At 51.8% G+C, this 14,004-nt stretch overlaps 1 protein-coding gene across 14 annotated transcripts in view; it reads right to left on the reverse strand.

The window, feature by feature from the left end:
• LOC131102883 (RNA binding protein fox-1 homolog 3-like) overlaps window positions 1–14,004 on the reverse strand; it is a 247,406-nt gene that overhangs the window by 72,563 nt on the left and 160,839 nt on the right. For 2 of the 14 annotated variants that reach the window (XM_058048541.1, XM_058048550.1), the window contains exon 2: window positions 12,636–12,896. The exons of 11 other annotated variants lie outside the window; for them this stretch is intronic. In XM_058048541.1, the coding sequence (XP_057904524.1) occupies window positions 12,636–12,761 (126 nt within the window). In that variant the 5' untranslated portion in view covers window positions 12,762–12,896. The remainder of the gene's footprint in view (window positions 1–12,635; window positions 12,897–14,004) is intronic. One more of the 14 variants, XM_058048542.1, reaches the window with a different exon arrangement.

Below are 14,004 nucleotides of genomic sequence, written 5' to 3' on the forward strand. Positions count from 1 at the left end.
TAGTGTCTGCACATCAAGCCATATGTACGTATTTGCATTTAGTAAATTAGCTAAAATGCTCACATGCTAACATGTTAGCATGCTAGCACCTAGTGACGAAAGTGCCAAAGCAGTTCTATAGTGTCTCCGCATCAAACCATATGTACGTATTTGCATTCAGTAAATTAGCTAAAATGCTCACATGCTAACATGTTAGCATGCTCGCACCGAGTGACGAAAGTGCCAAAGCAGTTCTATAGCATCCCTACATCAAGCCATATGTATGTATTTGTATTTACCAAATTAGCTAAAATGCTCACATGCTAACATGTTAGCATGCTCACATCTAGTTACAAAAGTGCCAAAGCAGTTCTATAGTGTCCGTACATCAAGCCATATGTACGTATTTGCATTTGGTAAATTAGCTAAAATGCTCACATGCTAACAGTTAGCATGCTCGCACCTAGTCACGAAAGTGCCAAAGCAGTTCTATAGTGTCCCCACATCAAGCCATATGTACGTATTTGTATTTACCAAATTAGCTAAAATGCTCACATGCTAACAGTTAGCATGCTGCGCCTAGCCAGCCCCGAGTACCAAACGTGCCAAGACATCATCTAATGGGTGTACATGTAGGAGTAGCCTAACAGCTGTGAAGTGCGTCAAGGAGTCTCCAGGACGGTTTACAAATGAATTCAGCATTGCAATGCCAGCGCTGGAGAGAGCAATTAGCGGCCAATAAAGGTTGATCTCCAAAGAGGAACGCTACTCCAATCTCTTTCATGATTTCTGTCAAGGTGCCACCACAAGGCTGTAAACTTTTTTTTGGGTGATGGGATGTTGGACTCAGGAGCCATTCGTGCCAAAAATTTGCCAATGTTGCAAATTCGACCAAGCCAACACTGCCACAAATAGATTGCAGTCCTGTGGGAACAGCACTAAGGAGCTTTGGGGTCCAAAGTGTCACCACATTTCCAGCAAACAACCATCTTTGACGTGTGCATGCTATCTCTATGCAGAGAGGTGGGGGCGTGGTGGTGGTGGTGGGGGGGGGGTGACATCCATAATGAATGAGACCTATATTACCCACTGCAGACATTAGCAATGTATGAGCTGGACTTCCTCGGCCACGCCTTCCCTTTCCACCGCCGTGGTTTTTCTCCACTCACGAACCCCCCGCCACCCCCGCCCCCTTCCGGCGTAATGCGAGTGACCCGCGGATGGCCCGGATCCTTCATGATGGCCTGTCGTCGTGGCTGTGGTCAGCCGTCCGTGGTGCTCTTATAGGCATCATCACATCAGGAAGAACATATGGAAAAACACGCAGCGTTCCTGCATTTTTTACCACGCTGTCAATTCCGCTTCAGAAGGAGTATTTGCTGCCTTCTTGGAGCGCATGAAGCCCAGAAGAGCTTCATGTTGAACACCCTACCCGCCCATCACCTGCTGGGGGACGACATGATTACAAGACCCCCCCACCAAGAAGCAAGCTTCCCATTGGCTTTCCGTGCCGCTGGGGAACACCACAAAGTGGTGAGGAGCAACACAACGTTCCTCCATGTCGCGTTGGCGTGCAGCGGAAATGAAGAAAGGTTCCGTCGGGCTTGAGCCGCCACAACAAACATGGCGGAGGATTGCGTACGGCGGAGGAGCGCCGGGATCAGGACTAATACCACCGGAAGCTTCCGCCATGCGGAGCGCTGTAAGAGGAGACAGAAATCAATGGCTGGCCAATTATGACACCACGCTGAGCCGTGTGAGTGCAGGGAATTAGCAGTATCGGGTTCACTAAGGGGGGGGGGGGGCAGGGGGGGGCAACCAGAGAGGCGACGTGGAAGCTGAAATGTGAGGCAACTCATTCCACTTGATAAGGAAATTGGCCAAATGCATTTTGTTTATAGCTTGCGTTCCCCCCCCCCGCAGCCCATAAAATGCTTGCAGACGTGGTGGGGGGGGGGCGGCGAGGGAGGGGGGGGCTGAGGATGCTGCAGGCTCCATTATCGAGTCTTCTCTGAAGCAGCGAGGAGGCGAGAAGACTGCCACACATCCAGCGTTCCTCTCATATTTCATTCCCTCACAGCCAGACTCCCTCTCAAGAACATCACCTCACACACACACGCACACGCACACACACACACACACACACATACGCACACACACACACACACTCAGCAGCCGTGTAAAGCTCGGCCGGCCGGGCCCGAACACGCCGCATCGACACCGCCGAGCACGAGGCTGCATCCCAGAACTTCCATACTGATTAAATGGGAACAGAAGAGCCCATTAAAGTCATTTACATACAGCCCCTGTGTGTGTGTGTGTGGGGGGGGGGGGGGGGGCACATGCGGTGCATATATTAAGACTTGAAAGAGCATATCTTGCTAAAGCTGATGTACTTATTATTTATCAGTCACACATCAAAAAGACGTAACGGCTGCTTTCAGTCACAGGAAGACGGAGAAGAACGGAGAAAGACGGAGAAAGACGGAAGCGGGCGTCCGACACCTTCTTCCTATTTGGTATTTTATTGCACGTTATATTCCCTTCAAAACTACAAAGCATAAGTCATCTGCAGGCCAAAGCTCCAAGTGGCGCCAGAGAGCCCAACAGTTCCCATTCTATCCAATGACAAGCCTGAAGAAAGCCAGCAGTGGAAAAGACGGGATGAAAATGTTGGAATATAAAAAAAAAAACATTTCCCTAAAAGCTCGGAATATCGGCGGTGTCATCTCACTCGGGACCTTTTACTGTAATATTTCATCATGCGACTATGAGGATGTTTTCCTTCGGACTTACTGGATTTACATGATTTTCGAAGGGGAAAAAATTCCTTTGGCTTTGGAAAGTGGGCGTCCCACACCATCTTCCTATTTGGTATTTTATTGCACGTTATATTCCCTTCAAAACTACAAAGCATAAGTCATCTGCAAGCCAAAGCTCCAGGTGGCGCCAGAGAGCCCAACTGTTCCCATTCTATCCAATGACAAGCCTGAAGAAAGCCAGAAGTGGAAAAGACGGATGAAAATGTTGGAATATTAAAAAAAAAAACATTGCCCTAAAAGCTCGGAATATCGGCGTTGTCATCTCACTCGGGACCTTTTACTGTAATATTTCATCATGCGACTATGAGGATGTTTTCCTTCGGACTTACTGGATTTACATGATTTTCGAAGGGGAAAAAATTCCTTTGGCTTTGGAAAGTGGGCGTCCCACACCATCTTCCTATTTGGTATTTTATTGCACGTTATATTCCCTTCATAACTACAAAGCATAAGTCATCTGCAGGCCAAAGCTCCAGGTGGCGCCAGAGAGCCCAACTGTTCCCATTCTATCCAATGACAAGCCTGAAGAAAGCCAGAAGTGGAAAAGACGGATGAAAATGTTGGAATATTAAAAAAAAAAACATTGCCCTAAAAGCTCGGAATATCGGCGTTGTCATCTCACTCGGGACCTTTTACTGTAATATTTCATCATGCGACTATGAGGATGTTTTCCTTCGGACTTACTGGATTTACATGATTTTCGAAGGGGAAAAAATTCCTTTGGCTTTGGAAAGTGGGCGTCCCACACCATCTTCCTATTTGGTATTTTATTGCACGTTATATTCCCTTCATAACTACAAAGCATAAGTCATCTGCAGGCCAAAGCTCCAGGTGGCGCCAGAGAGCCCAACTGTTCCCATTCTATCCAATGACAAGCCTGAAGAAAGCCAGAAGTGGAAAAGACGGGATGAAAATGTTGGAATATTAAAAAAAAAAACATTTCCCTAAAAGCTCGGAATATCGGCGGTGTCATCTCACTCGGGACCTTTTACTGTAATATTTCATCATGCGACTATGAGGATGTTTTCCTTCGGACTTACTGGATTTACATGATTTCCGAAGGGGAAAAAATTCCTTTGGCTTTGGAAAGGTTTCAGTTCATGGAGCCAATTGGTAAGAAAGCACTGCAAGAATTAGCAGTAGAAGAAGAAATCGTAAACGCGGGGCAGCTCTCATCTGTCTCAGATGAAGACGTATTCCCTCCATCCTACTCTGCCGACTGCGCACACCTGGGAGCTGCAGGAGCCGGCGTGTCATTCCGAAGCGATACGTGATATTCCCAGTGAGAGCCTCCCTGTGTGTGTGTGTGTGTGTGTGTGTGTGTGCGTGTGTGTGAGGCGTTGTCGCCGCTGATCCCTGCGGACTCGGGACAGTTCTCATTGTTTGATAAATCAGGAATGTTTTAATCGCATCTGACCTTGATGAAATGTCGTTTATCACCAGAGACTCTATGGGGGGAAGAGGGGAGTGGGGGGGTGGGGGGGGTACTGACAGATTCTTCATCTTCAACTTCACACCGGCATCATTGTATGTCCACCCCGCCCCCCCCCGCCCCCCCTTCCCACAAGGATATAATCCTCCCCACCAGATTGAGATTCCAAAGGGAGAAAGTAAACAAGTGTCTGAGCGTTGTAATCCGAGCGTGGGCGCCGAGCATCCCGGGAGAATGCGGCTGCCACGACGGGACGCGTCTTTTCGGGGGGGATTTGGGCTCGGCGGGAGGGATTTACCGAGGGTCTATTGTCGCAGTGGACGGGAGCCTTTAAAGGAGGCTTGTTAACGTTTTACACACTGTCCACGCCGCCGCCCTTCCCGTAAACGCGAGGAGCTGGAAGCGTGGGAAAACAATCACAACAACGACGACCCCCCCCGTCCCCCTCCTTCCATCAATATCTGCATCTTTAGCTGGACCGGCGGCCCCCTTCTGAGCAGACCACCAACCCTGACTTGGCCCCAGCCACATGCCAACCAGCTCACGTGTGAACGCCAGCATGAGGGTGCGCAAGTACCCCCCCCCTCACCCAACCGCTTAAGGGAACATTTAACAGTCTGTTTAACTTCAAAAATCCTGCTGTCCCACTTTTTCCCGGCGTAGCGCTCGCTGACGGCCACTCTTGTTTGACGCAAGCGGCTCCATCGGCTGCATGCGAACCCCCGTCTTTGGGCCCGTAGGCGGGGGACGGGGAATCCAATAAAGCGTTTTATTCGCAGGACGTGAGGCTAATCTTTGATCTGAAGTGTAAGCTGAGCGGCCTGATTATTTATGGCGCTCTCAAAGGTTCTGTTGATCTCACTCGGGTCTTATCAGGAAGCGGCAACAACAAAAAGTGACTTTGGGGGCACCGGGGAAGGGGGGGGGGGGGGTGTGAAGATCTTCAGATGAGATGCCATCCCATGCATGCGGTGAGAAGACCAAGGATGAGTGGTGTCCACCTTGCCTTCCAAGTGGCGGAGGGAAACCTCGCCCCCCCCCCCCCCCCCCCCCCCTCGCTGCCACCCCCGCATGGCAACACAAATGCGAGCGGCCTCAAAGTGCTGACTTGCTCACAGTCCATTGAGTTTGTGCTCCTTATCAAATTACAGCCACCTCAATAAGCCACACTCCACTCAGCATCAACGACACAGCCGTAGAAGTTGTGAACACAACCAAGTACTTGGGGGTGCATATCACGGACAACCTCGGCTGGTCACTCCACACCTCCGCTCTGGCGAAGAAGGCACAGCAGCGACTGCACTTCCTGCGGCGGATGAGAAGAGCCTCCCTCTCCCCTCCTATCCTTACCACCTTCTACAGAGGGACTATCGAGAGCCTGCTGACCAACTGCATCTCCGTCTGGTCTGGGAGCTGCAAGGCCTCGGACTGGACGTTACTGCAGAGAGTGGTGAGGACAGCGGAGAAGATCATCGGGACCCAGCTCCCCCCCATTAGGGAAGTAGCAAACAGCCGGTGTGTATCAAGAGCCCATCGGATCTGCTCTGACCCCACACACCCCCAGCATGGACTGTTCTCTCGCCTGGCATCGGGGAGAAGGCTCTGCAGCATCCGCTGTAGGACGACCAGGTTCAGAGACAGCTACTTCCCCCTGGCCATCAGACTGCTCAATGCCAAATAAGCCCCTCTATCTTACTTACATTATTATTATTTATTTTAATTATTTAAATTATTTGGGCAATTTACTGTTCACGCTGCACTTTACATTATGTTGTTCACATTTGGTGTCTATTTATTCTCCACATTATTATTATTGTTATTATTTATTATTACTTATCTTCTTTTGTGTCTGTTATATGGGAGCCAGGCAACGACATTTCGTTGGCAATTTCACTACTGTGTTTTTGTGCAATGACAATAAAGGAAGTCTATCTATCTATCTATCTATCTATCTAACCCGCCAGCTGCAGCACGCCGCCACAAATGAGGTTTTCTCCGCCGCCGCCGCCGCCGCCCCGTCTTTCTACTCGCGCATTTTTCTTTCAGAAAAAAACAGCACACAGGGCGAGGAGGAGGGGCTGCGGAAGGGAGTTTTTTCCTTTATTTGTAGCGACCATTGCAGCGTGTGACTGGAGCGGGAGCATGGGGGCCGTGGGGATGGGGGGCACGGAGCCACGGCCTGACATCCAGATGGCCGCTGCCTTGCGGGGAGCGTTTCTCTTTTTGTTTTTTTTTTTCAACTTCCAGTCCAACAACGCTCAACCAGCGAAGTCCACCTGGACGTGTTCACACGTGAACCCCCCCGCCCCGACCCCCCCCACAGGTCACCTGCAGGGGTGCCGGGGGAAGCCACGCGGGGTCATCTGTATCACTTTGCGGCGTTATTACAGAGGCCTCGTGCCGGCTGATGGATATGTTGCGGCGTTCCAGCACATCCTTCCTGGTTTAGGCTCCAAATAAATAAGGGAGGGGGGGTGGTGGGGGGGGGGGAAGCTTCCATTTTCCCCTGCTGGTGTTTTGCCCTCTTTGACAAGTAATTGATTCAGTTTCAGCGCCTTTGTCGAGCTTGTAATTGCGCCGCTGTTAATGCATGCAAATGGCAGTTGAAGATAAATTTACAGGAAGTTGTACGAGACAACCCCCCCCCCCCCCTCACCTCCCACCTCTCACCCGCCCCCAGTGTGAATTAACATCAATATTTATCTTAGTTCTATTATCCAATTCCTACCTCATTGCCATGCTAATTGCTACAATTAGCATTACATTCGGGCGCCGCTTGCCAGGAAATGAGCTGCCGCTGAGCACTCCAGTCAGCGCCGTGTCACCCGAGCGCCCACGCGGTGCGCCGGCACGCACGCCAAGGTGCGTTACACCGCCGCCCGCCCCCGCGTCAGCCATTAGATAGTCGACCTGCCGCTCTCGGGCCGTGACACGCCGAAAGAAGCAACGACAAAAAAAATGGCGCCTGCGCTTCGTTGGGACATCCGGCTCCTAATCCCACCCCCCCCCCCAACGCGGCCGCATGAAGACCACGGAACCGGAAGATAAAACCTGGGCTGCAGACTGAACAAGCAACGACGACGTCGATGCTCTCTCACTGCTGACCCATCAATCAAGCAGCAAGCCCCGCCCCCAGGAACAAGGGAAACAGCCAAATATTTCACTGCAGGATCCGCGGCGGATCCATTTTATTGTTGTTTCCACACCGGAGTTCATTTGGAGCGTCCGGAAATATAAAAGATGGCCTCTGGAGGTCGGCAGGAGGACCACCAGGCTCGTAAAAATCTTTCTTTGCTCTTTTATGTGCTGAAAAACTCCAAACTACAACACTGAGGAAGAGGAATGATGATTCCCAATGAGGCTTTGGGAAGGCCGGGAGACTGCATAGGAAGAACAGTGTGTGTGTGTGTGTGTGTGTGTGTGTTACATGTCAGTCTGTTAACAATCATCCATGTTTTCATGTTGACAAAAACAAAACCTCAACTTGTTACAAATATTGATCATCTAGGATTTCATTATATTTAAAATCTCAATGTATTATTTTTATTATTAGTTATTCATTTTACTGCAGAAATTAGACATCAGTGTTTTCCCTTGGTACAGCTACACACACACACAAACACACACACATTTGGGTGTGTGTTGGGGGGGGGTGGGTAATCAATACACAAACCTGTTGCCGACTGTATTGCAATCGCTCCTTAGTCATAATTCACAAACTTTCATAACAGGAAGCAATAAAAAAGACCGATAAAATTCTATATTTCAATGAAAATAAGTCACAAATATGAAGAGACATTTATTTTCATTTCATGGATGCGATTGCTCCTCCGCATGCGCTACAGATAACATGCTACATGTCATGTCCATAGCTGCGTGAAGTAATCAAGTATAACCAGTATAACCAGTATAACCAGTGGATATATATATATGCCTCCTCGCCTAGCCAATCAAACTGAAGTGAGGCCGTTAACATGAGGCATCACATTGACGACGTGGTGACATCACACAGTCGCCACCTGTTAGCAGCAACGCACACGGCTGCAGCAACATCGCTGCAACACGGCCGGGCGGCGCTCACGTCGCAGCTTGGCGGCCATTGGAGGCAAAGATGGACGCCAACAACAGCAGCATCTTCCTTATTGATCACACAGACAGGGACACAACTCAGATGTTGGCCTGGGGGGGGGGGGTCTTGATAAGCTGAAGTAAACTCAACAACTAAAGCGGGGGGGTCAGATCCTATATAACCCCCCCCCCCCCCCCATTTATTTATTCCCTTTCTGAGGAGCAGCTTCAATCAATTTCAAGGCCCATTTGATTTTATATACATGCTGACCTGCAGCATCTATACATTTTTATTTATACAGACTCCATCATTGATTGGACTTTTTACCCCCGAGCATGTTGCCAAACACACACACACACAAACACACACACACACACACACACACACACACAGTGCTGCCTCGGAATGTTGTGTAATAATAAAAAGTGTGAAACACTGATGAAGAGCAATAAGGACTTTTCTTCCAAACCAAACCCAAACTACTTCAAGAATAAAAGCCAAGCGTCCCCCAAACACAAAGTACGGTCCGATAACAAGAATACTACCCAAAAAAATATATATATTATGGCATAATATAATATAAATATATAATATTAAGAGAAAAGTTATGAGAATACTGCAGAGAGTAGTGGATACTCAGTTAGCAATAATGTCGTTTTTGCTAGCACTAAGTTGAAATATAGAATAGATATAAGATATTTTATTCATTTCATTCATAATATGAGAAACTAACAAAGGAAAATATTAGTCCAAATATTAGGAGACAAAAGGCGTATTGTACCAAAATAATATTTTAACAAGAATAAACACGCAATATGATAAGGAAGACATTTTGATACGTCTCCGTGTCCAATCATTCCACGCTGTCGTTAAATAAAGTTAAACCGTGACATCACGACCCACCTGTCCTGCGACCCCAAACTAAACGTTTTGAAGGACATGGGGGTCCACCTGCGTGGACCATAGGGACCCCGATTCCCACGTGGTCTCCCAGGGTGGCTCCACCGCTGATAGCCACTTCTCGTGAAAACACACTTTTAATGCCCCCCCCCCCCTCACTCGTGGGTCCACTCTGTTAAGTCAGCACTCTCTTCCTAATTTGTCTCATTTGAGGACGTCCCGGCGAGAGACGAGCGCTTCAAGGACGGCGCGGGGCTCGGTGACGCTACATTACAAACATAATCATCACAGCTGCTCCAGTCGAGCAATAATTGGAGTCAAGCTGCTCGCGCCGCTTTAGCACGCTAGCCGGCCATTCCAAGAAATGGAAAACCTCAGGACACGGCGCCTGTCGGCTTGAAACCAGCTAGCTGATCCTCTGCTCTCTTCCCTCGCCCGGGGCCGGGCGCATCCCAGCGTGGCGGGGCGGTCCCTGAGCCGCATGAGATGCGCCGTCGGGGGAGAAATAAATAAATATACAAGGCGGGCGGCTGAGTGGGTGTCAACGACGGTGTGTGACCGCCGGCCTGCAGCTGAACCGCCGCCGTGTAAACACGTCCCACACGCGCCGGCCTCGGCGCCGGACGTGGCGCGTTTGAGGCTCCTTTTGTTGGCGGCAAATCTCATTAGAAGACGCCGCCGTGTTCCTCACAAGTATAAATAGTCAGCCTTTGCTGCTAATTGCCGCATGATGAGCGCCAGTTTAGCACGCGCGCTAATTAAAACCTTCACAATGCAGTGGAGCGGGTGGGGGGGGTGGGGGGGGAATTTGTGGCTTTATTTTGCAGGAAGTGTATTAGCATGGGCGTCGCGGCGCATGCTAATTGCCGTGCCACTGAAGGTGCAGCTCATAGACAGCAGCACTCCAGGCGGACGCTGAGCCTCAACCACGGGGAGATATTTAGCATTATTGGCTAAATGCACATATGCATGTATTGATGCGCCGCAGCACGGCCTGAATGCAAAAAGGCTGCAGCCCAGCTTTGCCGGCAAGTAAATCACTTTGGCTCCGTGGCATTCCGGTGCACAGGCCGCAAATGTAATTCTGTCCAATTTGCAAAGGTCTGCGGGGGGGGTATGAAGGTGGCGGCGGCGGCTAGCCTCGGAAAAAGGAACTCCGCACGTCAACAACATGCACGCACGCTGCAAATGAAATTTCCAAATAAAGGAGCGAGCTGTGATTTCCAATTCTCCTCCCGGGTGGAGGGAAGAGACAAAACATTTCAATCGGTTCCTCCGCCGCCAATCGGCTCTTAAAGGAGTCCGACACGCATGCGACCGAGCTAACGCTTGGAACAAAGCTAACACGCTACAACGCCTCCTGCCAGGAAAGCAGGTCGTGGCGGGCGCCGGGGACTATTTCCACAGGCGGATGAATACATGCTAACCGTGCACATGGTTGGTGGGGGGCCGGCTGTTTAACATTCATGTCGCGTGTGCCACAGCTTGGCCAGGGTTGGACTCCAACGCCAGACTGAAATAGAACCCAGTCCACGCCGTAAAGCGTTGTCCCGTGGGGGGTCAGCGGGGAACGTGGCGTCGTGGGGACGGCCCGCTCCGTGGAGGAGCAACGAGGCAAAGGCTCATTTCTCAAACTCATCTCAGACGGGGCCCGTGTGGGGGCCCATGTGGGGACCCGTGTGGGGACAGGAGGCTATTAGGCCCCCCCAGTCCCACACGCTGTCTCCATTTACAGCTGCCAATAGCGCAGCGTGGCCCGCCATAATTACCCCCCCAGGAAAGAGACGCCTCCCTGCGCTTTGCATCAGCCCGGCCCCTCGAGACCGCCAACCTGGATCCTTCCGTATCTGACGTTGCGGTGAACGCCGGCGCTCTGGGAGGCGGGATCAAGGCCTCAACTGTGGGGGGGTGGGGGGTATTCCCAGCGTTCCCGTTTGCCTTGCATGACAATGGGAGCGTGGGGGGGGGGGGGGTTGAAAGCACAGATGATATAAAAGGAACGTGACCTAACATTCCCAAAGATGGGAATTCCAAAGCAGAAATCAATCATTGCCATGAGACGGATCCAATCAGGACGCCTCACAACGAATGCTTCCTTCTCTTCTAGGACCCTTGCCCCCCCCCCACAGCCAAAACCCAGCTAACTGAACAGGAAAGCCTCTCTTTACGAATCTGCAGACGGCTACCGACTAGCAGCGGCTAGTCCGCACCGCACGTTCACGTCGTATAACGCACCGACGCTCGAACGGCGCCGTCAGTCCTCAATGCAGCCACCGTGGCACCGAAGATGACATGTGACCCCCCCCCCCGCGCAAGAATGTCATGTGATCAACTGCACCATGCATGCTAGAATAATTAGAATCATTGAAAAAACAACACGAGTCAATGACTGAAAAAAAGAGTCGTTCAATAATACAAATCCAAATCCTAATAAATACACCACCTAATGCAAGAATGGCAACCCTTATAATCCATTCTCTATGGCAGCCCTGCCACATGGTAGGATGGGGGGGGGGGGGGGGGGGCATGCCATGAAGGATGCATGGGGGGGGGGGGGTAGTTGGCGTGAGTCAGAAGGATGTTTCCCCTCAGCTCCGTTCACCAGATCCATTCACAGCAAAACCACAAAAGCTGCTCAAACATTTAATTCAAGAAGCGACACGCTGCATGAAGATGACCAACAGGAAGTTCCGCCTCTATTCAAATACCCCCCCCCCCAAAAAAAAAAATAACAAAGGTTAGCAAGTCAAATGTTGTTCACACGGCGCCGATGCGACAATGCATTCATGTTGTGGCTCCTTCATGTACGGCCACGGTCACATGCATGGTGGGGGGGGGTGGGGGGGCAGATGGGGGCAGATGGGTGGGCGAGGGGCCACAACCACCCCGGTGGGGGTGAGGAGGAAGAGGGAGCCACATGCCACCTGGCCGTGACACTACACCCCAACAGGGAAAAGGAAGAGGTGAGGTGAGGAGAATGAGTGAAAATGTCCGAGGAGGGAAGTGGGAATGTCGAGGGAAGTGGGAATGTCGATGAGGGAAGTGGGAATGTCGAGGGAAGTGGGAATGTCGAGGAGGGAAGTGGGAATGTCGAGGAAAGGGGAGCCAAAAGACGACCAAACGCCGCTTCCGTCTTTTGGTTAGTTTGCACCTTTCGGCACCAGCGCAGGAACCTCCTTCCTGAATCCCGGCGGGAGGGTCGTGTGGAAGGGGGGGGGGGGGGGGGGTCAGCCGAGGTAAGACAACAGTAAAACGGGGAAGTTGCGAAAAGTCGTCGGAATGTTTGGCGGGAGGAAGCGACGAGGAGCGGGGCCACGTGAAGGGTGAAGGGTCAGGGAGGGGCTAACGACAAAGCGGGCCGCGTGCCATCACGTGGAGGAAGGAAAGGACGGGGGGGGGGGGGGGGGGGCTGGACGGGACGGGGGTGTCTTACCTCAGGCAGGTAGAGGAAGGCGGGGGGGCACTGGAGCGAGTGAGGTAGCATCCCGGAGCCGGAGAGCAGCAGGCAGCCGGAGTTGGCCATGGAGCTCAGCGTGGGGGGGCGGGACGCTTTGCGCATTTACAGCAGAGATCCTCCGACTCGACTCGACTCGACTCGACTCGACTCGACTCGACTCTCCTGTCCTCGGATCACTTCCTTCCTCTCGGCTCCGCTTCTTTGAAACGTCCTTTTTTCCCGGCCGGGGTTCGTCTACTGGAGCGGGACGGCAAACGGCAGGAAGACAATGTGCATGTTCCACCTTTAGCTCTCTCTCTCTCTCTCTCTCTCTCTCTCTCTCTCTCTCTCTCGCTCGCTCCTCGCTCTCTCGGCGGCGCGACTCTGTTTACTTTGAGCTCGCTAAAAGCCAACAAAAGCCTTCAGACACAGAAGGGGAGGTTCTGTGCAAGCCGAGGAGGAGGAGGATGAGGAGGAGGGGTTGCCGTGCCGACAGGGGGTTGGGTAGTTTGGGGTGGGGGTGTAGAAGAGCGCCGAGGGAGGGAGGGAGGGAGGGGGTGGTTACTGATGAAGTCCCCGGTGGATTCATACATCAAAGGGGCCGGCTGAATAACAGAGGGATCGGGAATGACATTAGAACAGCTGATCCGAGGCATTAGCACCTCGCGGGATGCCGCGTGCTGCCTTTTAATTGCAGCCCCCCCAACCAACCCCACCCCCCACCTCCACGCCAACGCGCCTCTCGGCGGTCGCCTGCCGCCGCCGTGCTCAAGGACACGCGGCTTGTACGGCACCTATAGGCCGTGCGGCCCGAGACGAGCGCAATCGCTCCGCTGAGCCGTAAAGACGCGGGGCGGCCGAGCGTGGCGCGTGCCAAAGCACCGCCGGCTTCCTCCTCGCATCATTCTGTTTGATGGCGCCGTGAAGGAGGCAGACAAAGAGAATGAGCAAGACGAGGCTTACATCACACTTTCCTGACCTCAAAAGTCGCCACGGCGTCGGCTCTGATCCAAACCGGGAGCGACTTTGTCTCGGCGACGCCGACTCACGCGAGTCCCACCGGCGGGGCGCCTGGACGAGGGTCGGATAACGCCACCTCCGACTCCAAGATAAAGGTAACCCGTTTTAGGGACGCGGAACACAATTCAAAGCACAAATAGCCGACAGTCCCAGAGTAACATACGTCATCAATAATTCCAAAACACACCATGCTAACGCTACTAACTAGCTAACACTTAGCCCTTCCCGGGAAAGATACTTTATGTACATTTTCACATCTGCCATAACCATCCAATTCTTTACTTTTATCCCAACATCATCTGTGTACACCGCCTAGCCTAATCCTGCTCCCATCTCAAACCCTAAC

Source organism: Doryrhamphus excisus, chromosome 15 (genome assembly GCF_030265055.1).
Source record: "Doryrhamphus excisus isolate RoL2022-K1 chromosome 15, RoL_Dexc_1.0, whole genome shotgun sequence".
Taxonomy (NCBI): Eukaryota; Metazoa; Chordata; class Actinopteri; order Syngnathiformes; family Syngnathidae; genus Doryrhamphus; species Doryrhamphus excisus.